Source organism: Pleurodeles waltl, chromosome 4_2 (assembly GCF_031143425.1).
Source record: "Pleurodeles waltl isolate 20211129_DDA chromosome 4_2, aPleWal1.hap1.20221129, whole genome shotgun sequence".
Lineage (NCBI taxonomy): Eukaryota > Metazoa > Chordata > Amphibia > Caudata > Salamandridae > Pleurodeles > Pleurodeles waltl.
Genome location: NC_090443.1, coordinates 837,713,364 through 837,739,931, shown reverse-complemented (window position 1 = coordinate 837,739,931; position 26,568 = coordinate 837,713,364). Strand labels below are relative to the sequence as shown.

Genomic DNA, 26,568 nt, shown 5'->3' with positions numbered 1-26,568 from the left:
AGACAGGACCAGATGGTAAGCTGGTGATCCCTGAGGGTGGGAGTAGGCACTTCCACCCCATTCAGGTGAATGGGATCCCTACCACTGGCCTGAGAGACACCTGTGCCAGTCACACTATAGTGAGTGACCGGTTAGTGACCCCAGGCATGTATGTCCCAGGAGAGACAAGGAAAGTCAGGATAGCCACAGGGGAGGTCACCTCCAAACCTGTAGCCATAGTGCCCCTAGAGAGGGAGGGTATCCTTGACTGGTTTAGGGTGGTAGTCAGTGCTGACCTCCCCCTAGATTGTATCCTGGGCAATGACCTCCCAGAGGTGAGTCTGGTCCCAGATGGGGCGGTCGCCCAGAGCGCCCCCCCCAACCCAAAGTCCTGGGGAGTCAGTCCCTATAGTTAGGAGACAGGGGTCCCCAAGAAAAGGAAAGAAGAAAAGGAAGGGTAGGCCACTCTTAAAGAGAGTTCCAGGAAGCCAAAGGCCTTCTGCCCCAGTAAGGGGGGAGCCCAGAGTTGGCACTGGTGAGGCCTCACCTGACCCCAAGGAAGTCCTGAGTAGTCAGGCAGCTGTCCAGATGCAAGGTGTTGCCCCTGCACTGACAGAAGGGAGAGTGGAAGGAGGGTGTCTACCACAGGAGGTGGTAGCCCCCCACTCTAGACAGCAAGAGGGGTGCCAGGACCCCACAGTTGCCCCTAAAGCAGCTCACCCACCTGTCAGTGGAGAGCTTAGGGTGTGGTTCTGGGTACTGACAGCTGTCAGTAGCCTCTGCTGGGTGCTAGCCTTCCTGGCAGCACTGTACTTGGCCTGGGAGGCAGACCCCAGGGCCAATAGCAAAGTAGGCCCCCTGGCCCTGTTGGTCATGGTGGGGTTGCTCAAGTGTTGGGTGACCTCTTTGGGTAAGCTAGGTGTTGCCCTAGCAAAGTTAGGAGTAGGGGAGGTGGGCGCCTCACTACCCAAGTTGGCAGAGAGAGAGGAGGTTTCAGTTTGAGATGGGTCCTTTCACTGTTGGGATGGCTTCACTACCCAGAGGGAGTGACCATGGCAGGAGGATGTAAGGCAGAGTAGGCCCTGCAATGGGACAGCCAGTTTTCTTCACTGTCTTCCTTGCCTAACAAGCCAGGAAGACTCTCCCAGGGTTGGGCTGAGTCTCCTGGGTGAGTGGGCTGGGGGGGGGGGCTTGTGTGAGAAAACAGGGCTGATTGCAGAGGCCCCCTAACTTTTTGCCCCCATTTCCCACTTTTTGCTGGTGTTTTCCTGACTCTGATGGTGCCCTGGGTACTGCTAACCAGTCCCAGGGCCTGTGCTCTGTGTAAAATGGATATGCAATTTAGGCTAATTATAACTGGCTAAGTTAACCCTAGTATATGGTAGGACATGTAGGTTTAGGGACCACAGCATAGGTAGTGCACCCGTAGGTGCACTGCTGAGGTGCCCAGTGTCATTTTAAAGGCAGGCCTGCCTTGCTGGCTGCTTTTAAATCAAAGTTATATGCAAATTCGACTTTGGAATTAAAAGTAGTTCCAAAGTCTTAAACTACCTTATTTTTTACATATAAGTCACCCCTAAGGTGTGCCCTATGTGCCCCTAGGGCTGGGTGCCATGTAACTATAAGCAGGGACTTTATAAAAATAGTTTTATAAGCCCTGGTGAGGTAAAAACAGGCAAATTCATTTTTCCCTCATTGTAGTAAATGGCCTTCATAGGCTAGAATGGGGAGACTTTATTTTAATTTTTAAAAGTCTCCTTAAATGATGCATACCAAGAATTTGGTATCAACTTAATTGTTGTAATAAATCCCACAAAGAACCTTAAAAGGACATCACGGAGAAGCCCCAGAAGTTTGGAGAGGTTTGGACAACTTTTGTAAAAAAGCTCCATAGAGGGACCGACCCGCCACGGCAACTCTAGCCGGCTTGCCTCAACCGCAACCCGGCCTGATTTGCTGGTTCGTCCCGGTAAACAAAATCTCCGAAAAAGATACGAAGTCCGAAGGTAAAAAGTTGACCGGGACCTCCCAGCCAGCGTATCCGAGGAGGGCTCCATGGACGTCGGATCAAGATCCAGGTTTACCCCGGTTGAAGGATTTTCACCTCGCAAAAACGACTAAGTCCGAAGGTAAAAATCTCCACCGTGGATTCCCGCATCGCGTATCCGGAGAAGGGCTCCAGGAGGTCGGATTGGACTGGCAGGTTCGTCCCGCTGAAGAAAATCTTCGAAAAAGAGACTAAGGCCCATATTTATACTTTTTGACGCAAAACTGCACCAACGCAGTTTTGCGTAAAAAAAATTAGCGCCGGCTAACGCCATTCTGAAGCGCCATGCGGGCGCCGTATTTATTGAATGACGTTAGCCGGCGTTAGCCGCCGGCGATGTCTGGTGTGCGTTAAAAAAAACGACGTACACCAGGCAGTGCCGGCGTAGGGGGAAAATGGCGTATGGGCGTCCAGAAATGGTGCTAGTCAGGCTGAGGCAAAAAAATCGCCACAACCCGATTTGCGCCATTTTTTTACGACGCCCATCCCCCATTGAAATGACTCCTGTCTTAGCAAAGACAGGAGTCATGCCCCCTTGCCCAATGGCCATGCCCAGGGGACGTATGTCCCCTGGGCATGGTCATTGGGCATAGTGGCATGTAGGGGGGCACAAATCAGGCCCCCCTATCGCACAAAAAAAAAAAAAAATTACTTACCTGGACTTACCTTAATGTCCCTGGGGTGGGTCCCTCCATCCTTGGGTGTCCTCCTGGGGTGGGCAAGGGTGGCAGGGGGTGTCCCTGGGGGCAGGGGAGGGCACCTCTGGGCTCATTCTGAGCCCACAGGTCCCTTAACGCCTGCCCTGACCCAGGTGCTAAAATCCGGCGCAAATGCGGGTTTTTTAGACCCGCCCACTCCCGGGCGTAATTTTTGCCCGGGAGTATAAATCCGACGCAATAGCATCGCAGTCATTTTTTAAGACGGGAACGCCTACCTTGCATATCATTAACGCAAGGAAGGTGTTCACGCAAAAAAATGACGCTAATTCCATGAACTTTGGCGCTAGACGCGTCTAACGCCAAAGTATAAATATGGAGTTAGTTTTGCGTCTAATTTGCGTCGAAAAAAACGACGCAAATTTGGCACAAACGGAGTATAAATATGCCCCTAAGTGTGAAGGTAAACTTTTAACCGAGGCCTCCTGCGGCCTGTAGCCGAGCAGGGCTCCATCGCGGTTGGCCTGAAACTTTGACTTTGCCCCGGTCAAGGTGCAACCAGATGACCCGATTGGCGCTTTTTGTTTCTAGGTGCTAAAAAAAAAAAAAGATCTTTAAAAATTCATATCTCCGGTTCCTCTTATCCGATTTTATTCATTTTGGTGTCATTTTAAAGATAAAAATATAATCTATTTTTATAAATTGGTTTTAGATTTTTAAACTGTTTCCTGTGTTTTATTTAATTACTGTTTTGTGATATTTGAATGCTTTACACTCTGGGGGTCATTCCGACCCTGGCGGTCATAGACCGCCAGGGCCGGGGACCGCGGATGCACCGCCAACAGGCTGGCGGTTCATCCAGGCCAATTCTGACCGCGGCGGTAAAGCCGCGGTCAGAAAAGGGAAACCGGCGGTTTCCCGCCGGTTTTCCCCTGGCCTGAAGAATCCTCCATGGCGGCGCTGCAGGCAGCGCCGCCTTGGGGATTCCGACCCCCTTCCCGCCAGCCTGGTTCTGGCGGTTTTTACCGCCAGAACCTGGCAGGCGGGAACGGGTTTCGTGGGGCCCCTGGGGGCCCCTGCAGTGCCCATGCCAATGCCAATGGCATGGGCACTGCAGGGGCCCCCTAACAGGGCCCCACAAAGATTTTCAGTGTCTGCATAGCAGACACTGAAAATCGCGACGGGTGCAACTGCACCCGTCGCACCCTTTCCACTCCGCCGGCTCCATTCGGAGCCGGCATCCTCGTGGAAGGGGGTTTCCCGCTGGGCGGGCGGGCGGCCTTCTGGCGGTCGCCCGCCAGCCCAGCGGGAAACTCAGAATGACCGCCGCGGTCTTTTGACCGCGGTACGGTCTTCTGGCGGTTCCCGCTTGGCGGGCGGCTCCCGCCGCCCGCCAAGATTAGAATGACCCCCTCTGTCTCCTAAGTTAAGCCTTGACGCTCGTTGCCAAGCTACCAAGGGTTGAGCTGGGGTTAATTTACTGAGACCTAACTGGACCTTAGTGGAGGTTAGTGGCCTATTGCTAAGTGTAGGTACCTACCTGCCCTTACCAATAACCCATTTTCCAACAGATGGTATGACACATGTTACTTGAGGATAGTATTCCCAAAGATATTTAAACTAGAAGATTTAAAGAAATTTCCGAAAATGACTGAGTTACATCATATTAGACAGAGGAGAGAGTCTCCTTCTTGTATAGTGGGAGATATATTTGGAGCAGTGATTCCTCCAGTAGATGTTGTTCTGAATTTGATAAAGATTCAAAAGTTGTCTACTATTGTGGATAACATGCTGACAAATTTTTAAGGAGCCATGATCCTAATAGATACTGAATTAGCTGCTGAAAGAGCTATGACTCTTCAGAACTGCCTTGCGTTGGAAATTCTTTTAGCAAAGGATGGCGGAGTTTGTAAAATGCTTAATTCTAGGCATTGCTGTTCATTCATTCCTGATAATAGGAAAGATATTAGAAGCTATTTACTAATCTGACTAATGAAAGTGCTGATTTAAAAGAATTGAAGTAATCAGGTGTTTGAGAGAAAGTTGGCAAAGGATTTGCTTCAGTGGGAAATTGGCTCAGCAACATTGGAAAAGGGATATTTTTGAAAATAATGCAGGGGATATTGATTATTGTTATTTTCTCAATTGGAATATGGGGAATACGTAGATTATGTAAAAGGATCTAATTAAAGAAGACAAAGAATAATCAGAGGAGGGAAGAAAAGAAAAGGGCAAAATTGTTTATGGAAAATTTGAAACGGGAACGAAAATATGAGGGGATAGAGATGACAGAATTTTAGCAGAAGCAAAAATTTGTGTGAGAAGGTTTAGTGTGATGATACATTTAATCATCAGAGGAGGGATTGTTAACGCTGAGTTTTTAATGAAATTATTAATGAATATTCATGTGATTTGAGTGTTGAATTTGCGTAGAAAATGAAATAACGTAGGGAAAAATAATGCACGCATTTGAAGGTGTAACTACCTGAGTTGCTGCCAGTGATCACAAAGTGTACTTATTAATGGCTTATTGATATGAAATGTTGAGCTTATGTTTGATTAAGGTAGTAATATGTCATAATAAGGGTTATGCATTATGTATTAGCTCTATTAATCATAGGCCTTAACTTAGTGGCGGTCTTGGCCTAGTTGCACGGCCTCATGTCAAGCTGCATTTCTTAGGCATTTAATAAAATGGCTGTCTAGAGAATTGAATAGTGATTTTCCACTGTATTGTCATGTGCTTGTAGCTAAAAATCTTTCTCATGAGAACTGCTTGCTAGGAGATGATCACTTTCCAACGCAACATTGTTTAAAGTAATGTGTATGAGACTAACTTTCCCAGGAGAAGACAGACCATACTGACTGGAGTATAAGCTGCAACAATATTGTTACCTGATGAGCCGGATGACGAGAGGAGCTAATCATCGACATGTGAACCATTTACTAGTAGAAACATAGATTTGAAGTTTTAGCTTAATTGAACAAAGTGTGAACATGCGATCCCCTGACCAATTAGGATGTGGGAAGTAGTTTTTGGAAATCTAACGTAGCCAGACTGCACTGAGGGAAGACAGCACATTTGCCCATTTTCTATCTTGCCGGAAGCCCATTACTTTCTTAGCCGTCTTGAGAAGAGACGTGCTTAACTTTACTGCTTAAAGAGACTTTGGGCCTGATTACAACTTTGGAGGAAGGTGTTAATCCGTCCCAAATGTGACGGATATACCACCAGCCGTATTACGAGTCCATTATATCCTATGGAACTCGTAATACGGCTGGTGGTATATCCGTCACATTTGGGACGGATTAACACCTCCTCCAAAGTTGTAATCAGGCCCTTTGTCTATTCTGAACATTGATGCTGAATCCTGATGTCTAGCTGACCAAACTGATGTCCTGACGACAAAGACTGTCTCAGCTCGCTGATACAAACTGGGGAGAGGTATACTGACTATGATATTGACTGTTGTGTCTATTTGCTTTTGTTTCTAGGTCCCAACCTTTATTTTGATAGTGCCTTATTTAAATGTTTTCCAAATTTGTGTTGACTAAATTGTTTTGCATGAAGCCCAAACATGCTATTCTAATCTGGTGCTAGTTAGGCAGCTCACTGATGAAGTTCGCTATATGAAATAACAGTTGATGTCTTTTCCTTGCTGAAACTAAATGTATTTAATATTGTTTGTGCAGTTATTCTTGCTATTAATTTGTACTGTAACTTTAGACTGTGTAGTAGCTCAAGCCTTGATTAGATTGCGTTTCTTTTGTCTCTTTGGACAGCCAGTGTTTTTTCTGTATGCTTCTCAATTGATTTTGAGATTAACTTCTGTGACATTAGCATTGTTAATATAGGGAAATAAATATTCTAACTTTTACATAAAGGTGTGATTATTCATGACTGCAAGGTCATGGTGTGTGACAATTACTGACTGTTATGGATTACTAATATTATTGATTTTTATTGATTATTGATCTGCATGAACGAGATATATGGTGGGAAAACCTCGAAGTGAGTCAAAAGGTCCATCGACCTATTCACGTCTCCTTGCAAGTTTACTTATTAAGGTCCGACGTGCTATCAATATCCACAAGGATAGATTAATTTAGAGTGCACTTTATTTGGTGAGGTGCAGTTTTCAGTGACTGTCAAGTGTGGTCTGCAGTGTGCATCCCTGTATTGGTGCCAGTCCTAAAAGGTATTTTGTTTGTTTGCTTATTACATATTTCAGTTAAAAAAGACAGTTGAGGAACTTCATGAAGCTATTGCAGAAAAAGAAGAATTAAAGCAACGCTGTCAAGAACTAGACATGCAGGTAAGAGTTACAATTTTCAAAAGCTGACTTTAATTATTTGTGTTTCGCTTTCTTCTGTCTAGATATGATAGGCATTGGTTTGACCTTTCCAAATGATGGTAAAACCTGCCGAGCACATCTATGTGAAGCCATTAAAAAGTTCAAAAGTATTTTATTTTTTAAATTAAATATTCTCATGTGTAAATTACCTCTGTGGACCCTTTAGCTACTAGCTGAAAAATGAAGAAAACTTAATTTTGCAAATTCAAGTGATCTGTGCCGCATGGGAAGAGCCCAAGTGAGTATGAGGGTTTTGCTGTGGGTCTACAAGCCACTCTATTTTCCCATATTTTCACATCCATGGAAGTCATGTGTCTTAAAAAGTCATCTTGACTTGGATAGTGTAAAAAAATGACACAAATTAAAAAGATTTTGCTACTCCTGAGCTGGCTTTTAAAAAGAAATCTGGAAGATTTAAGATGTACATTACTCAGTAGAAAATATTATGTAGCTTATTTGGGCATGGGGCTTCTTCAGCAACCAAAGAACTAGATGGAACATGAAAAGAATGGATTAGTGCCAACAATTTGGAACCCTCTGCTCAAATTGGTTTCATGTCCAATCTATCATGCATTTCCCCATAGGCCCATAGTGCAGGTAGCCTTACTAAATAGAGGCCAATTGCTGATTTTTTGTATTGCTGACTGTAGTGCAGTGTCTGACAGGATGTGTAATCCAGATCCTGGGCAAAAATTCAACCGAATAGGCATTCTCCTATGTTTTTACTGACAACGATTTGCTGACAACTATTATATCTATTGCCGGGATGGAAATGTAATGCACTCTAAATGCGCCTCACCACAACCATGGATCACTATGGCATATCCCAGAAGGCTTTCCTTTCACAGTGTGTAAGGGACATCACTTGAGCTGGCCACCTCCAGCTTCATCATTACGGCACAGCAGCAATTTTGGGGTGGGATGAGGGAGGACTTCTCCCCTGTATCCAGGTAAGCCATGTGTGGAGTACTAATGAGATTTATGGAGCTGAGCACCCTTTCTCATTCTGTCCAGCTGTTTTTGTGCTACATGAACCAATCCCACAGACACGGGTAGAAGTTGGAGCCATCACCGGAACTCCAAGACAAAGGTAGTCATTGTAAAAGCCAAATCTATTATTTAAAATGCAAAATGCAAATCCTCTGAGATGCATACAGAGACATATGTTACAAAGATAGACAAACTGTAAAAGATGAGCATTTATAGTGTACATGCAGGTGTTCTAAAACTTCACTTAATCAGGCAAGATCACCCCTCTTCATTGGCTTGTCAGACAGTGTTTGCTTCTTCTTGCAATCCCCTTACTATAAGAATGTGTGAGCTGTGTCCTGAGCCATTGGAAATATGTGGCAGGGAAGACCAAATTATGTGACAGGGTTGATTAAATTATGTCAAGAAAAAGCAAATTATGGGTCATAATGCAGCACATTTTGTGGTAGTACTACTTCATTATTTAGTCTTTACCCCATTCATCATCCTCCTTGTCATAGCCCTTATCTTTATGGTCATCCTCCTTTGACAGGGTTCACAAATACAAGCAGAGTATTCCTCTGTAGCGGTGCATGTTCAGCTGCATGCGCATAGCATCAAGTGTGCACTAGCAAGGTTTACCTTCTGAAAACATGTTTGATCGAGATTGGAGTTGCTAGACAGTCTAGAAATACATGCCTCTAACGCAACTTGTGTGTTTTCAATGGAGCCAGGGCCCAGCACTTCGAGCCAGCTGCAAGCAAAGGAAGGTGAAATGTTAACTGTCTGTGATTCTGATTTGCAGGCCATAAATTCATAAAACAGTGTCTTCTGCTTTGTCCCAACAACTGCTAAGCACCAAAAATGCTCAATAAAGACATGGATGATTATGAATCCAGATCCAAAGGGGAATATTGTCATGAGGACCGTTTTAGAACCGCACCCCGTACTAGATTAGTTTCACGGCTTGTGCCCTTTTTACATACATACATATTTTTAGGGTTGAGCCTGCGTAGCATGCGCTTGCGCAACGCTGCAGTAGTTAGAAAAGGGCTCGGAGCCTCGCTCATGTCACGTCAGTGTCTTTCAAAGGTTCCTGGGCTTGCCTTTTAAAATCTGCTTGCTTTCATTAGTGGAAGGCATGCATACGTCATGCCTTTTCCAGTGGTTAGCCGTCCTCAAGTGCAGCGACCAAGTACTGAAAACATACGAGGCTCGCTGTTTTCCGTCCGGTTTGTGGACCACTTTTTCTCTTTTTTTGCAGCGCAATCTCATTTGTTTAGCAGCGCGATCGCGCTAGTTTCTTTTCCATTTAATGAGGCAAGAAAGTCCGGTTAGGAGTTTACAACTGCTAATAGCTCTAACTCGGAGAAATGCGAGACCTGTTGTATTCCAAGTAACAGAGTTGAAAGGCCGAAGAATTAAACGCCGCCTTCACAGCTCACACAAAGAATGGTGTGACGACCACAATGAAGATCAGGTTCAAACCTCTGACTCACCAGTACCCAAATGAATGATTGCTACTGCATCAACTTCAGTAGAATGAAAGGCTAAATCAGCACAACGAATATTCAGAGATTCCTCGAGTAGGCTGTATGTGTTTTTTATCCACTGAACCTCCTTCCAAAAGAAATCCTGATTTCATTGTAAAGTCGTATGCGCTATCATATTTCCTGAGCTGAGTTATTTGTGTGCACTGTCAAGGACAGCAGTACACAAGGCCATGAGAGCAAGAGCAGCAGCACAGAAGAATGCACTGTATGCAGCAGACACTGAGAGCAGCACCCCGGGGTACAAAGGCAGATGCACAGGGGATTAAACTGAAAGCTACACATACTCATCAAGTATGCACTCGGTTCTTTTCTTCCTTGCAGTCCATCACACACACACACCTGCCTACCCACATACACACACTCAAACACAAACACACACTAGACAGTTGATACCATTTTATGTCGTAAACCTCTTTTAACACCTACAGCCGAAACCTTTATCAAAACTGATTAAGTTTTCCATACTGCAAGGGTTGAAAGGTTGCAACAAATTAATTCCCTCAACATTCAGACAAACAAATAACATGCTTGCTATAGCGGCATACGATTGTTTACTTTTTCTCTGCACTTCACCTAATCTCCCTCTGTTTGTATGCCTTCACTCTATATTAGTTAACAACTTCACTGATGGTATAGATATTTCATTAAGACTGCAAATAATTTGCATGCTTTTCGGCTGCACTTTTTGGTTTGTCCAACGCTTTTTGTTTAATTTCCTCGTGTCAGCACGCATTTCAAACATGCTTGTGAGCTATATTTGTTGTCCTCCCATGCCTGTTAAGTCATCTTCTCCTCCTAAATATGAACCGTACTAAAGCATGTTTCTCACATTTTTATTTGGAAAACGTTGTGGACTGCTTTTCATTTGAGTTAAATCCTCCCCCTTTCACCTAATCTCTGCGCTTTACATTACCACCAGTTATTGCACAATATATTGCCTTTCTCAATAAACAAGTCATAACACTTTTACAGAGTTTCAATAACCTGTATTGCACAACTGCTCACCAAGCTAAAACCTGCAAGAAAGAAAAGTATTGTTATTCTAATAGGCGAAACCTATTTTATTTACCAACGCTTGTTATTCATGGTTTAGCGGGCCTGCTTTTTAGCAATTTCTTTTACCTATTTTATCAGGGGCCTCATTCTAGGAAGTTAAGGTTCACGCTGCACATTTAATCAGCTGTTGTAGCACATATGGGGGGTCATTACAACCCTGGCGGACGGTGTTAAAGCAGCGGTAAGACCGCAAACAGGCCGGCGGAAAAAAAATGGGAATTGTGGCGGAAACTGCCAACAAAGACAGACACTTTAACACTCCGACCGCCACGGCGGTACAGACAAACAGCGTGGCGGTCACCGCCAACAGACAGGCGGAAGACAAAGTACCGCCCACAGTATCACAACCTACCAATCCGCCACCTTTTCCGGGGCGGATTCACCGTGGATAAAAACACGGCGGAAACAGCCATTTCAAAGGGAAAACGCTCACTTCTACACACTCCACAAGGAACGACGACACCATGGAACCGGAACTCCAAATACTCCCTGCGATAGTCTTCCTGCTCCTGTACGACCATCATCAACGCCGGCGCCGCAGACAACGGTGCGTACTGTACCTACGACATAGGGGAGGGGGAGGCAAAAGTCAGGGACACACACACGCAACACCCCCACCCCGACCCTCACCCACTACAACACACACACCAATGCATATCCAAACATTACAGTAACAACCCCCAACCCCCCGGAAGAATGCAAAGACAAAAGGAAATTAGTTCAACCATTGTAATATATCAAAATACAGATAAATATACACATTCAACAAAATATACATCACGATTAGTAGGGCAGGTAATGCACCATTCAATGTCCATGGACCACTGGGCCCAAAATGCATGGGCGAGGCCCACATCAGATACCTGATCAAAATGGAGAGAACACTGCCGGGGCATCAGATAGAAATACAACAGGCACCTCAGGGGGAATGGAAGGGGGGGCACCTCAGCCGGATGAGTGCACCACGTCAGATCCACGAGGGGGCTCCATGCCCATTGATGTATCCTGGGGAGTGCAAAGCCACAGTCTCTCAAGTCTCTACAGTGGGTGGGTTGCCCACTGTACCATCCTGGGGAGTGCAAAGCCACAGTCTCTCAAGTCTCACAAGTGGGTGGTTTGCCCACTGTACCATCCTGGGGAGTGCAAAGCCACAGTCTCACAAGTCTATACAGAGGGTGGGTTGCCCACTGTACCATCCTGGGGAGTGCAAAGCCACAGTCTCTCAAGTCTCTACAGTGGGTGGTTTGCCCACTGTACCATCCTGGGGAGTGCAAAGCCACAGTCTCACAAGTCTATACAGAGGGTGGGTTGCCCACTGTACCATCCTGGGGAGTGCAAAGCCACAGTCTCACAAGTCTATACAGAGGGTGGTTTGCCCACTGTACCATCCTGGGGAGTGCAAAGCCACAGTCTCTCATGTGGATAACAGTCTCCCCTGGTTCAGGAGGGGGACTGGTGCTCAGAGTGCTTCATCCTGTTAAGGACAGACTGAGTGGATGCATGTCTCCACTGGTTCTGGAGGGGGACTGGTGCCCTTAGTGCTTTATCCTCTTAAGGACAGACGGAGTGGATGCATGCCTCCACTGGTTCTGGAGGGGACTGGTGCCCAGAGTGCTTCATCCTGTTAAGGACAGACGGAGTGGATGCATGTCTCCACTGGTTCTGGAGGGGGTCTGGTGCCCAGAGTGCTTCATCCTGTTAAGGACAGAAGGAGTGGATGCATGTCTCCACTGGTTCTGGAGGGGGACTGGTGACCAGAGTGCATCACTCTCCCTGTGACGGTCCCAGTTCTGTCACTGCCCCTGCCGCACATGGGCTAGCGGTGCTTGAGTTGGCGGTCCTTGCCCTGTTCAGCGGTCTTTGCCCTGTTCAGCGGTGCTTGCCATGGCGGTCTTTGCCCTGTTCAGCAGTGCTTGCCCTGTTCAGCGGTGCTTGCCCTGTTCAGCGCTGCTTGCCATGGCGGTCTTTGCCCTGTTCAGCGGTGCTTGCCCTGTTCAGCGGTGCTTGACTTTTCAGTTTCTGACCTGTTCAGCGGTGCTTGCCATGGCGGTCTTTGCCCTGTTCAGCGGTGCTTGACTTTGCAGTTTCTGACCTGTTCAGCGGTGCTTGCCATGGCGGTCTTTGCCCTTTTTAGCAGTGCATGACTTTGCAGTTTTTGACCTGTTCAGCGGTGCTTGCCCTGTTCAACGGTGCTTGCCATGGCGGTCTTTGCCCTGTTTAGCGGTGCTTGCCCTGTTCAGCGGTGCTTGCCATGGCGGTCTTTGCCCTGTTGAGCGATGCTTGCCCTGTTCAGCAGTGCTTGCCATGGCGGTATTTGCCCTGTTCAGCGGTGCTTGCCCTGTTCAGCGGTGCTTGACTTTGCAGTTTCTGACCTGTTCAGCGGTGCTTGCCATGGCGGTCTTTGCCATGTTCAGCGGTGCTTGACTTTGCAGTTTCTGACCTGTTCAGCGGTGCTTGCCCTGTTCAGCGGTGCTTGCCATGGCGGTCTTTGCCCTTTTCAGCGGTGCTTGACTTTGCAGTTTCTGACCTGTTCAGCGGTGCTTGCCATGGCGGTCTTTGCCCTATTCAGCGGTGCTTGACTTTGCAGTTTTTGACCTGTTCAGCAGTGCTTGCCCTGTTCAGCGGTGCTTGCCATGTCTGTCTTTGCCCTGTTTAGCGGTGCTTGCCCTGTTTAGCAGTGCTTGCCCTGTTCAGCGGTGCTTGCCATAGCGGTCTTTGCCCTGTTCAGCTGTGCTTGCCCTGTTCAGCGGTGCTTACCATGGCGGTCCTTCATTGCCCAGCTGGGCTGGGGCTGGCGGTCCTTCATTGGGCAGCTGGGCTGTCGCTGCCGGGGCCCTCCTGGGCACTGACTCTGGCGGTGGCCTCCTGGCCAGTGACGATGGGGCTGCCCTCCTGGGCACTGACTCTGGCGGTGGCCTCCTGGCCAGTGACGATGGGGCTGGCGGTGGCCTCCTGGGCAGCGGTGATGATGGCGGTCTTCTCCGCCGTGCTGCTCTTCCCAGACTTTGGCGATTTCTTCTGCCCCTTCCCCACCTTGGGAGGAGTCACAGCTGAGTGGACACTCCCCCCGGGAACCTTGTGAGCGGCTTTGCTGGCTGGAGCCTTCCCCCACTCCCGCCGGGCACTGTCCAACTTCTGGTGCTTCACAGGGGGGGGACTGGCTGTGCTGTGGCTCCGTGTCACACTGGCTGCCCTGGTGCCCGGTGCACTCCACATACCTCTAACGGGCATCACTGGTACCAGCGATTTTTTGGCTGAGGTTCTAGTACGGGACCTATGAATTGGAGGGAGGGGGGTGGGAAAGAGGTCAAGCTTGCTCAGGAAAAGTTTCTTAGGAACACTGGGACGGGTAGCTGGAGGGGGTCTGGGAGTGGAGGAAGAGGAGGTGGTTGTAGGAGGTGTAACTTTTGTGGCTTTGGGTGCAGGTGCATGTGCTGGAGGCTGTCGTGAGGTGGATGGCTGTTGGGTTGGTGTGTACTTTGGGAGGGGTCGTCACAGACACACTGGGAGAGGACAAGGGGGACGTGTAAATGGTAGTGGGGGTGGTGAGTGCAGGTGAGCGGGGTGTGGTGGTGGGTGTGCTGGTGCGGGACCTAGTGGCTGTAGTGGTAGTGCATGCAGGTGAGAGTGTAGACAACACTGTGAGGGAGGAGGGAGACGACGAAGAGGGGGACACAGTGGAGGCAGTGGATGTTGGTGTGTCTGTATGTGTGTGATGCTTGTGTGAGTGCCTGTGGGATGTGAGGTGCTTATGTTTGCCTGAGCTTCCCTTGTGTGTTGACGTGTGTGCAGGCTGGTCTGATGGTGTGCTTGGGATAGGCTGAGGTACAGGGGATTGGGTCTGGGCAGAGGAAGTTGGAGGGGGGAGGCTAGACACAGGGACAATGGCTGCCATCAGTGCTGAGACCAGAGTTTGCAGGGTTCGATGAAGGGCAGCCTGACCAGAATGAATGCCCTCCAGGAATGCATTTGTGTGTTGCAATTCCCTTTCTACACCCTGGATGGCATTCAAAATGGTAGACTGCCCAACAGTGAGTGACCTGAGGAGGTTAATGGCCTCCTCACTGAGGGCAGCAGAGGTGATAGGGGCAGGGGCTGAGGTGCCTGGGGCGAAGGTGATGCCCACCCTCCTGGGTGAGCGGGCACGGGGCGAAGGCTGAGGGGCTGCTGGGAGGGCGGTGATGGTGGGGGGGTGGCGGCTGTACCTGTAGAAGTGGGGGGCACAGATTTTGCCGCCACCACAAGGGAGCTCCCATCGGAGGACGAGTCCGTGTCGCTGGTTGCTGATCCTGTGACCGCCGTGAAGCTCCCCTCGCCCTCCGTCCCACTGGTGTATTCAGAGTCCGTGGTATTGCCCTCCACGGCCATGTGGGATGAAGCTCCCTCGTGCTCCAGTGCCACTGTACCTCCGCCTGATGATGCTGATGCACACAAGAACAGGGAGAGCACAAAAAGGGGGGGACGACGACAGAAGAAAGACAGGTTGAGTGCATGGCTTACCGCTACCGTTGGCGGACAATACAGACACAGCAGCCCCCTGCACTACGCCGCGCTGTTGGGCTCTACAGATGCAGTTCCTTGGATATGGCCTACATGGCTATGGTGGACATCAGCACACATAGATGACACAGGGGCATGTATACCTGTACTTGGCACTCTACAGAGGTGGGGTGGAGTGCCATATGGCCTGCATTACGGAGGGGCCTAGCCTACGGAACTCGCCCTGGCCTAGGGGAACCCACAGCCCTCCTCCCCCACCCAGACACCTTCACTGCATGCAAAGTCCGCAAAATGATGTTGTACTCACCCCCTTGTGTCTGCTGTGATGCCCTCAAGCGCCCATCCAACTCAGGGTAGGCCACCGCCAGGATCTGGAACATCAGGGAGGTCATGGTGCGACGGGCACCCCCCCCACGTTGAGAGGCCATCCCCAGCTGAGCCTCCGCCGTCTTCTTGCTCCAGCGGCGAATGTCCTCCCATCTTTTCTGGCAGTGGGTGCTCCGTCTCTGGTTGACCCCCAGGGTCCGGACGTCCTTGGCGATGGCACGCCAAATATCCTTCTTCTGGTGGGCGCTGACCTATATGACATGTACAGGGGAAGAAGAGAAGTCATTACCAACTGCACCGTCAAAGTGAGTGGCCCACATCCCTACCCTTGCAATGTGGCACATGCATTCACAGTCCTTCATGCACGCAGAACTGTGGCCCCTTCCTTCTTACAACCAGCCCTCTCCACACAGGCATAGCCCATACAACTTGCTCCCTGTGTACTCACCTGTTGGTCTGGAGGACCGTAGAGTAGCGTGTACTGGGGGAGGACCCCGTCCACGAGCTTCTCCAACTCCTGTGCAGTGAAGGCAGGGGCCCTTTCCCCCGACGCACGAGCCATTGTCTCTTCCAGACCAAGGTCACAGCAGCACTTGCAGTGTAGGTCCTCTCCTGTCGAAGATCAGGTATCGAGTGATTGAACAGATAGAAAATGGCGGTCACGTCCGCTGCGGTGACGTCCGCAACGGTGCGTATCATCACCGCCGGCGCACTTCGTCATTGGCTCCTGGGACCCATAGGGTCCAATGTTAACCAATGCAGCATTGCGCCTCGGTCTTCGTCCGCCTACCGCGACGGTGTACAACGCCAGCGCAGTTACCTCACATCCCATTGTCCCAGTTTAAAGGTCAGGCAGCCGCCATTTCAGGGGCCCACATGGCTTCATTTTCAACTGCGTCACACATACCTAGGCCTGGACTCAACACACATACAGACAACTTTTTGGATTATGTTTTGTGTTCTGTGTAGACTGTGGGTACATACCTCTGAGTTGTTTGACTCTGTGGTCGCTGTTGTTTTTCCTAGGCACCGTCAGCTGGGACATGTGAGGAGATGGCGGAATCCTCCGGTGTACCAACCGCTGGTGGACCTGTTGACAATGGAGGAGCGACATTTAATCATCACCTACAGGTTTGACCGTGCCACAATCCAGGAACTGTGTACCCATTTGGAACCTGACCTGATGTCAGCTATCCGCCATCCCACAGGGATCCCCCCTCAAGTGCAGGTGCTATCAGTGCTCCATTTCCTTGCCAGGGGGTCATTTCAAACAACAGTGGCCATGGCATCAGGGATGTCCCAGCCTATGTTTTCCAACGTGTTGTCCAGAGTGTTGTCTGCCCTGCTGAAACACATGCAGAGTTACATTGTTTTCCCTCAGGTGGAGGATTTGGCTACAGTTAAAGGTGACTTCTATGCCCTTGGACATATCCCTAACATCATAGGTGCCATTGATGGGACCCATGTAGCTCTGGTCACCCCCCCCCCACAGGAGTGAACAGGTGTACAGGAACCGGACGAGTTATCATTCGATGAATGTACAGATGGTATGTTTGGCAGACCAGTACATCTCCCAGGTAAATGCTATGTTCCCTGGCTCAGTGCATGACGCCTACATCCTGCGGAATAGCAGCATCCCTTATGTGATGGGTCAACTCCAGAGGCACCGGTTGTGGCTATTAGGGGACTCTGGTTACCCCAACCTGTCATGGCTACTGACCCCAGTGAAGAATCCTAGGACCAGGGCAGAGGAACGCTACAATGAGGCCCATGGGCGGACTAGGAAGGCCAGGTTCAGGTGCCTCCATATGACAGGTGGTTCCCTATTCTACTCACCAAGGAAGGTGTACCAGATCATCATCGCCTGCTGTATGCTTCACAATCTGGCTTTGCGACGCCAGGTGCCTTTTCTGCATAAGGATGGTCCAGATGACGGTGTTGTGGCAGCTGTGGAGCCTGTGGACAGTGAAGAGGAGGAAGCAGAGGAAGAAGACATTGACAACAGGGACTCAGTTATACAGCAATATTTCCAGTGACACACAGGTGGGAACACATTCCTGCCTACTACAAGTACTTTCACACTTCTACCTCTAACCTGTCTGTCGATTTCAACCAGTATATGGTAACTGAGTTGTACATTTCCATTACGGTTTCACAGGTGTGGTTACCAACATGTGTCATCTGCTTACATTCCTCATGGACTTGAGATGTGTGACATAGGTATGTTGACATTACATTTGAGAACGGATTTTGTCACTGTCATTGCTAATACACATTTTCAAAATCACAGACTGACTCCAGATTGTTTTGTGCTTCAAGGGTGTTTATTGAAGTGCTAAATATTGGAGGGGGGTGGTAAAATGGTGAGGGGTGATGGTGGAGGAATGTCCATGGCAGAGTCCAGTCTATTAATCTCACAGGTGCACTGCCCATATGGGCATAGGAAGTGGAGCTGGGGCAGTTCCAATATGGACAGGGTTACAAAGTGGGACAGTGGGATGACAATCAGGGTGGTCTCATTTCTTGGCGGGGATCTTGCCATCGTGCTCTGTCCTGTTCCTGGATCTCAGGGACCACTTGCGGGGTGGTTCTCCGTGTGCAGGGGGTGGGGTGCTGGTGTGGTGTTCCTGTGGCGGGGCGTCCTGTCCACTATCGCCGGCAGAGGTGGTGGGCAGTTCGTCGTCCATGCTAGTGTCAGGGGCCCCTCGGAGTGCCACGGTGTCCTCCTGGTGTTCAGTATCTCCTTCGTTACCCCTACGATGGTGCCCAGGGTGGTGCTGATGGTTCTGAGTTCCTCCCTGAAGCCCAAATACTGTTCCTCCTGCAGGCGCTGGGTCTCCTGAAACTTGGCCAGGACCGTTGCCATCGTCTCCTGGGAGTGGTGGTAGGCTCCCGTGATGGAGGAGAGGGCCTCGTGGAGAGTGGGTTCCCTTGGCCTGTCCGCCCCCTGTCGCACAGCAGCCCTCCCAGTTCCCCTGTGGCTTCCTGGGCCTCCGTCCCCTGGACCGTGTGCCCACTACCACTGCCCCCAGGTCCCTGTTGTTGTTGGGGTGGTGGGTTTTCCTGGGTTCCCTGTAGTGGTGGACACACAGCTGATTGACGTGTCCTGGGTATGGAGGTATGGGCCCGCTGGGTGGGTGCTGTGCTGGTGTTACCAGAGGGTGGAAGGTCTGTGATGGCCTGTGACTGGGTGTGGGGAACCGACTGCCCCGAGGCCCACGATGGTCCGGGCTGGTCATCTGGATCCAGTTGGCCAGAGCTGCTGTCATCACTGTGGGCCTCTTCTGTGGGTGGGGTAGAGATGTCTGGACCCTCCTGTCTGGTGACGTTGGGTAGTGGTACTGCAGGGGTGTAAAAGCATGATTATTGCATCTGTGTTTGTCATGGTGTGCAATGGGTGGGTGAGCGTGTACCCCAGTGCTATCATTCCTGTGTGGGGGCTTGTGTGATGATGGTTGGGGGGGTGTTATGGGTATGTGCAGTGGGCATGCTTTAGTGAGGGGTGTCCATACTTTGTTGTGTCATGCAGGGCTTGGTGTTGGGATGGGTGGTTTGTGTTAGTAGTACATATGTGAGGAGTTGGAGTGATAGGGGAGGGGGTGAGAGTGGGGGTCTGTGATAGCATGCAGGTAGGGTGGGGGATATGATAGTTAAGATTTGACTTACCAGAGTCCATTCCTCCACTGACTCCTCTGAGGCCCTCAGGATGCATAATGGTCAAGACCTGCTCCTCCCATGTTGTTAGTTGTGGGGGAGGAGGTGGGGGTCCGCCGCCAGTCCGCTGTACCGCGATGTTGTGCCTGGAGACCATGGAATGCACCTTCCCCCGTAGGTCGTTCCACCTCTTCTTGATGTCGTCCCAATTTCTTGGGTGCTGTCCCACTGCGTTGACCCTGTCGACTATTCTTCGCCATAGCTCCATCTTCCTAGCTATGTAGGTGTGCTGCATCTGTGATCCAAATAGCTGTGGCTATACCCGTACGATTTCCTCCACCATGACCATGAGCTCCTCCTCCGAGAACCTGGGGTGTCTTTGCCGTGCCATGGGGTGGTGTAGGTGATGTGTGGGGTGGTGTATGTGGTGATGAGTGTGGTGATGTGTAGTGGTGTGTGGTGTTTTGTGCGTGGATGTAGTGTGGGTGATGGTGTTGTGTGCCTCTGTGTGGTGGGGTTGTCTATGCTGTGCAGTCTCTCTGGCCTTCGTCAACATTTTTGGTCGTAGGGGTTTGTGGGTGATGTGGGTGTGTGTTTTATATAGTATTGATTGTGTGGGAGTGGTGTTTGTATGTGTATCAGGTGTGTGTATTTCGAATTGTCCAATGTGGTGGTGTTTTGGAGATGTGTGTGTATTTTGAGCGCGGCGGTGTGTACCGCCAATGGAATACCGCGGTTGAAAGACCGCCAGGTGGATTTGTGGGTCGTGATAGCATGGGCGTGTTTCTGTTGGCGTGACGGTGGAGGTTTTGTTTTCGCCAGTTTATCACTGACCTTTGGTGTGGCGGACTTGTGTGGGTGTCTGAATTTCGGCGGATTCCGAGATGTGGGTCATAATAGCTGTGGCGGATTTCCGCTGCTGCGGTGGTGATTTGGCGGTCTTCTGCACGGCGGTAAGCGGCTTTTACTGCCAATGTTGTAATGACCCCCATGATCTGTACTTTCGGCCGAGGCTGTTATGTGCAGTACATGATATGCTAACTAGTTTTGCCAGCCCAGGAGCCAGCTTCTATCTCCGAGACACAGCATTACATCAGTACTGTTCTCCACACAACACGTATGCCCAAGGAGGGTGGAGGGCATTCCGGTCATGATCATCCTGGGACGCATACTACACGACAGACGTTCTGGCTGGTGCTGACTTCTCAGCCTCCCAGGAGGATTGCCATCCACACAACTGGCAGATCCCTGCTATTCGATACAGGTATGGGGCTAGGGGCTAATCCCTTAGGCCGGCCAGGCAGAGGGTTACAACCACAATGCTCTCAGATGCAGAGTTAGTGTCAGGTAGGAGAACAGCATGGTGGGATTGTACAGTACAGAGCCTACAGCTATTTAGAAATACCATTATCATATCAATAACTCCAAAGTTGGATTCAAGGGGCCTTCCGACATGTAGTCGCACACGTTAGATTAGGTCCCCTCAGCAGTGAAGTACCAACATGGCCAGTATTGGCTACATATACACCATATCCAAATGTACAAAATCTGCAGGCAGCAGATTTACTTCCCTTATGTAATAACTTAGTGAATTTATGCAGATGCTTAACACAATTTGTAATGCGAACATTGAATACTACCCCAGCAAGGGCTTCTCCAGCTGTCCAACAATTGATTTCACCGGGGATAAAACCAGTGACTATTAATGCAATTATGGGTAAGATTCCCACCAGACGTAAATAAATTCCATTCTGGATTGCACAAAAATTAAACCAGCTGGAAGCATTGTTTCCCCATATAGGACCCCGTGCTAAAGATAGAATTCTCACAATATGCTTGCCATTTGGAATGCTTCCCTCAGTCAATGACTGTGCCACTTTGGACACAGTATTTGCCGCAGTATATATCGTAACACATGGTACACCATCTCTGTTGAATCTTACATAGATGTTGAAATAAGTTCTAAATTAACATAGGGTGGCCCCTTGCCCTGGATTTGGGATTGAAATTAATGGGCAACGTTTCCTCAGTATCCTCAATAATTTGAGGAAATATTAAAGGGGAAGCGGCAGTCTTGGCTGTATGCAAACGGCTTGCACAAGTTCCTCAAACAGATCAGGAATGCAAGCTACCAAAAATGATCTCGGAGACATACACTAGTATAGGTTGGATAATTTCTGGGACAGAGCAAATAAACTACTAATTAAGGGTAATTTCGAGAGGGATAGTACCAAATAAGTGCAGGAGTCTTCAAAAAATGCTGGGACAAGCAAAGATCTAATAAAGATAAAGTTAAACAACAAGGAGAATCTCCACAATCAGAGACCTCAGAGAAACTCTATAATGTAAGAAATTGTGATAGTTTCAAACAACCTGACAGGTATCAGTATAATGGTACACACCCTTTTCGTTCCTTTCAGGACACATCCAATAAACGGACTGAGAGGTGGGCGGTCAGAACCTAGGAAAGAGGAGTATGTGAAACCAAAGCAGGACTCACAACCCTCATCTGATGTCACGATAAAAAAGGAAGAGAAACTTCCACAACAAAAAACACAATTTAAAAAGAAGAAGGTTGCAGGTATTTCAATTAAGTAGGCCACACATAATGAGGACATTACTGAAGAACAGAATGTGGCCAGTGACTTTGCTAGACAGCGTGGCAGAGGTCACCATAGTTCAACAGAATCTTCAAGAGCTTCTGGATGTGTGAGCAACTAATGTCTCCATTGAGATCAGGTGAGTCGCCCCTCCACATTGTGTTTATAAATTGCATATTCAATTTGGAAGGGACATAATGCGCACAATTAAAGTAATTTTCGGGGAAAGATTAGCGCTCAGGCATGACATTTTCTGTCAGAAAAAGACTGGCTGCTGGAGTTTGTTAGAACCTTCCCACAAGGAGAAGATGTCATTTTGCCATCTTTGTCAGCCCTTATTTCAGATCCAGTAAAAGAATCCTATTCTGCAGATTGTACTCTAGTACAGGCACCAGCTCTGTACCGCAACCATGTGGGCTGGGATAGGCACTCTCCTTATCATGTTATACCGATACAATCCAGCACACAAGTGGACCTGAGTACCCAATAAAACATGATGCAAAAGCCCCTGTGAGGGAATTTCTCTCACAACTAGAGTACCAGGGAGTAATTGAACCCTGTGTACCACCAATGAACAACCCTTTGTTCCCCATAGCTACGCCGGACCAGTCTTATTGAATAGTCTTAGATTACAGGCACCTAAATACTAATACACACACATTTGCAATACAAAATTTACATACCACAGCTTATGAACAATATTTTATGTAACAAATACAAAACAACTTTGGATTTTTCCAGTGTTTTTTTCTGCTAAAATATAGCACCTGAAAGCAGGGATCTAACCACTCTAAAATATAGCACCTGAAAGCAGGGTTCTTACACCCCCAAGGGTGTAAGAACAGTCCAGGATAAGTCTTAGCCAGTGTAACATCAGTATTACATGATATTGATCCTGATGCATTGTCCTATGTAGATGACATTTATCTGATCGATGACGACCTCAATACACATTTGGGCAGGGTGGGTCACATTGAGTTGGGATTTGTTGACCAAGGCTATAAATTTAATTTCAAGAAAACGAGAATTGCATTTCTCAGCGTCTTGTTTTTTGGGTATAAGCTTTCAAATGAGGGGAAGAGACTGGCACCACACTTACTAGAGAAGTGTGCACAATTACAACCACCAAATACCATGAAAACTGCAATCCTTGTTAGAATTATTTAATTTTGGCAGACAGTACGTACCAGATTATGCACAACGCAAAAAAACACATCCAGATTTTTCAAGCAAACGTTGGAGACCACACAAATTCTCAGATCGTTACAAACTGACATGCTTGATGCAAAACACTTACATACATGTGAAAACAAAACAAATTTGGCCATCCGGATAATTCCAGATACCAGTGGATTCACAGACGTCACATTCAATGAGGGTGACACAGTACCAACTGCATACAAATCACACTTAAACTCAAATGCAGAAATGTGTTTTGTGTCCACTGAGAAAATACAGACTGCAGTTCAGATGGCTGTCATTAAAGAGAAACTGTTAGCCCAGGGTAAGCACATCATTGCCATTACCTCAGTCCCAGCCCTTGAGGCTGTTACCAAATCCAGCGTTCTAATGGCAAAAGCATAGCATTCATGATGGATACAGTGGGCCACCTCCTTGACTGCCACTGATGGTGACCCAAAACTGTGGACTCAAGAATTTCCATTCAGTAGTTATAAGAACAGACAATCGGGTAACACCATACACAGGACAATTTATGCCTACAATTTGTGCGACCACACACCGCCATTCTGATCATCCGAGTTCTCCATCACACACATTACACATGGTGTGATCTGCTCATTGATCTTTCCATATTGTACAAACACAAAGTGTCCTGCGTGACTACAGCATATACGTCCGCAGTGCTCAGACGATCAACTGCAGTCCTCTCAATAATGCTAAAATCGAACACATCAAATTTTTATATCACACATATCATTTACTGTGCAGTTTCCCCATGTAGCTGTATTTAAACAGAGACACACACCGCTTACGCAATGACCACTACGTGATTTGAGATATTATATCATAAACGCATCCACGCTAGAATGAATGTGATCGCTTTTCATCATTACGATCATCCATGAAACAGCATACAATTTATTCAATCGTACAGACAGACACTTCAGTGTCCCGCGCGATATTTTTCCTATCATGCATTGACAACACGGGACACGTTGAAACCCCGTTGTCTATGCTTACGCACACACGGACAGCGGACCAGAAGGGGAACCTTCCCTTCCCGGTCCTCCGGCTGGCAGCTGCAACATCGCCGCTCCACAACAAAATACTCTGTAAGGGGATTGGTTGTTTCCTAGACCAATCCCTGACTGGAATGCTCGCTCCAAAATTGGAGCAAAGCACTCTTAAGCCAGCACATTCGTATTACGTGTGGCTCCATTTCTATTGATACACGATCCATCGTGCACACAGCCAGGAGTCCCCTGACACCCTGCCCTGGCTTGCTGACTATATACCATCAGATAAACCTGACTAGTAAGTGTTTCACACCCCCTTTATCATTAATTTTAGTTTTATCTTCTCCTTTTAATTAACACCCACAATATTGATTAGTGCACACCACCATTGTTTTTTAGACTAGAGCCCTGGATTTAATTTGTGATCCATGGTGCACGCAGCCGGGGATCCCCTGACGGGCGGCCCTGGCTTGCTGATTATATACCATCAGATAAATCTGACCAGTAAGTGTTTCATTTTTAGTTTTATCTTCGCCTTTTGATTCATACCCACAATAATCTGATTTGTGCGCACCACCATTGTTTTTTAGTTAACTTGAGCCCTGGATTTCATTTGTGATCGGCGTTCTCTGGTTTCTAGACCTGGAAGTTGCAAAACCAGCCACTGGACAATTATTAGACCTTGGGACACTTTCCATTACTTGTAAGTGTTTACTGACTAATATACGATTACATTCTATACAACTACCATATAAACGGATTACCACAATTATTGCCATTTTCCTACCAGGAAGATGTCCCTGACCACCAGAGTGTTTTTTACACTGGAGTTTAGGTGAGTGTTTAATCCCTGCCTTAATTACGTTTTTACTCAGAATAATCAGACCTTTAGTAACCTAGATATTTATACTACCCATAGGTGCTACCGACTTGAATTTCACTGTCCTGATGATGACCCTCTTTTGATTTGTCTCTACAACTGGGTCGAAATGTCGACATATCTTTGAGTGTGGAATATATAAATATAAAGAAATCTTATGGAACTTCAGGGCTTTCTGGACTGATGGAGCCACTAGAAGTCCATAATTTTCTTAAAACCACTCTTTGTACATACTGTATATATCACCTTCACTTACCTGCACTTTTTATCACCTTCACTGTTTTCACTAGGAGCACCTACTTAGACAAATACAAACTTTATGTTCAGAATAACACGTTTTACTAAATATACGCCTCATATCTGGAATAACATGTTTAAAGAAATATATAATGCAATAAATTTCTATTGATGTTACATTGTTTGTACACATAGAATTACTTTAGCTATTTGATTTCCGTGGAAGTCTAGGCTACTTGCCCCTTGCATTGACCATTAATCTATCCGCTTTACTACCCTGGTCATAAGGGTTAGAGGGTACTTTCCTCATTGTCTTTTACATACTACAAGTAGTAAGGTCATTAGCAGAGATACAAACCCTCTTAAATACCCACTTCCCAAAACACTTAATTAAACTGGTGAATCACATTTTATTTTTATGAACAATTGTATTGGTTTTCAACAGCTCATGGTTATGATAACGTTTATGTCACAGTAGCACCAAGCTGACACAGAACAAGTATGACATTCCTGGTGTCCCTTAGTGGAACACCCACAGAGCCTCCATCCAGATAACATTACATTAATCATGAAATCACAAACCCAGATCAACCCCACCCCACCATTTGTTTGGTACTCCTCTATACTTTGCTGGACATCCTCGTGCTTCGTAGACCGTTTTTTCTTGCATGGTGCACCAGTCTACCCCTTGGTTCCACTAAGTTATTGTAGGAGGCTCAGGACTTTTCCTGCAAGATGCTATGTCTGTTTTGCCATCTCACATGGGGCATATTGCCCCCGACACTGCGAGAGGCAGTAATTACACTTTTGCTTAAACCTGAAAAAGATCCTCAATATTGTAGTTCCTACCGTTGTAGTTCCTACCGACTGATCTCCCTGCTGAACTTTGATACCAAGATCCTGGCAAAGCTTTCGGCTACTCACCTTTCACTGCTGATGGACAGCATCATTTCCCCGGTGCAATTGGGGTTTCTTTCCCATCGCTTTACAGAGATAAATCGTAGTACATTGTTCGCTGTGCTCCATAGGATTTTCGCTTCTATCCCTGCAGCGGTCGCCTTGCTAGACGCCAAAAAGGTCTTTGACTCTCTACCTTTATTTTTGCCACTTTAAGCAAATTGGGACTTCCTCTGGACTGTACAGCCCTGATCAAACTGCTATATACTGACCCCACCTCTAGAATATTGGTAAACGGTACCATTACCTCCCCATTCTGCATCTCCATGGGAACTCGACAGGGCTGCCCCCTGTCCTCTCTGCTTTTCACAATAGCATTAAATCCTATGGTTTGAAAATTGCAGAAAAATAACATCTAAAGAAGACTGCAATTTCAGAGAGGGCTGCTACTTGTGTCATTATATGCGGATGACATCCTACTGTCCATCCACCACCCTGAGGTAAACTTGGATCCCGCCCTGTAAGAAGTTACCCACTTTGGCACCCTATCAGGGTTGATGATAAATTTGGCAAAATCAGAACTATTTCCATTTACAGATGCAACAGTCTCATTCAGTTTGCAACATCCGCTGACATGTTGTGACGACACAGTTAAGTATC

At 47.8% G+C, this 26,568-nt stretch overlaps 1 protein-coding gene across 1 annotated transcript in view; it reads left to right on the top strand.

The window, feature by feature from the left end:
• HOOK1 (hook microtubule tethering protein 1) overlaps positions 1-26,568 on the top strand; it is a 921,358-nt gene that overhangs the window by 419,350 nt on the left and 475,440 nt on the right. The window contains exon 8 of the mRNA XM_069232567.1: positions 6,915-6,998. Within this exon, the coding sequence (XP_069088668.1) occupies positions 6,915-6,998 (84 nt within the window). The remainder of the gene's footprint in view (positions 1-6,914; positions 6,999-26,568) is intronic.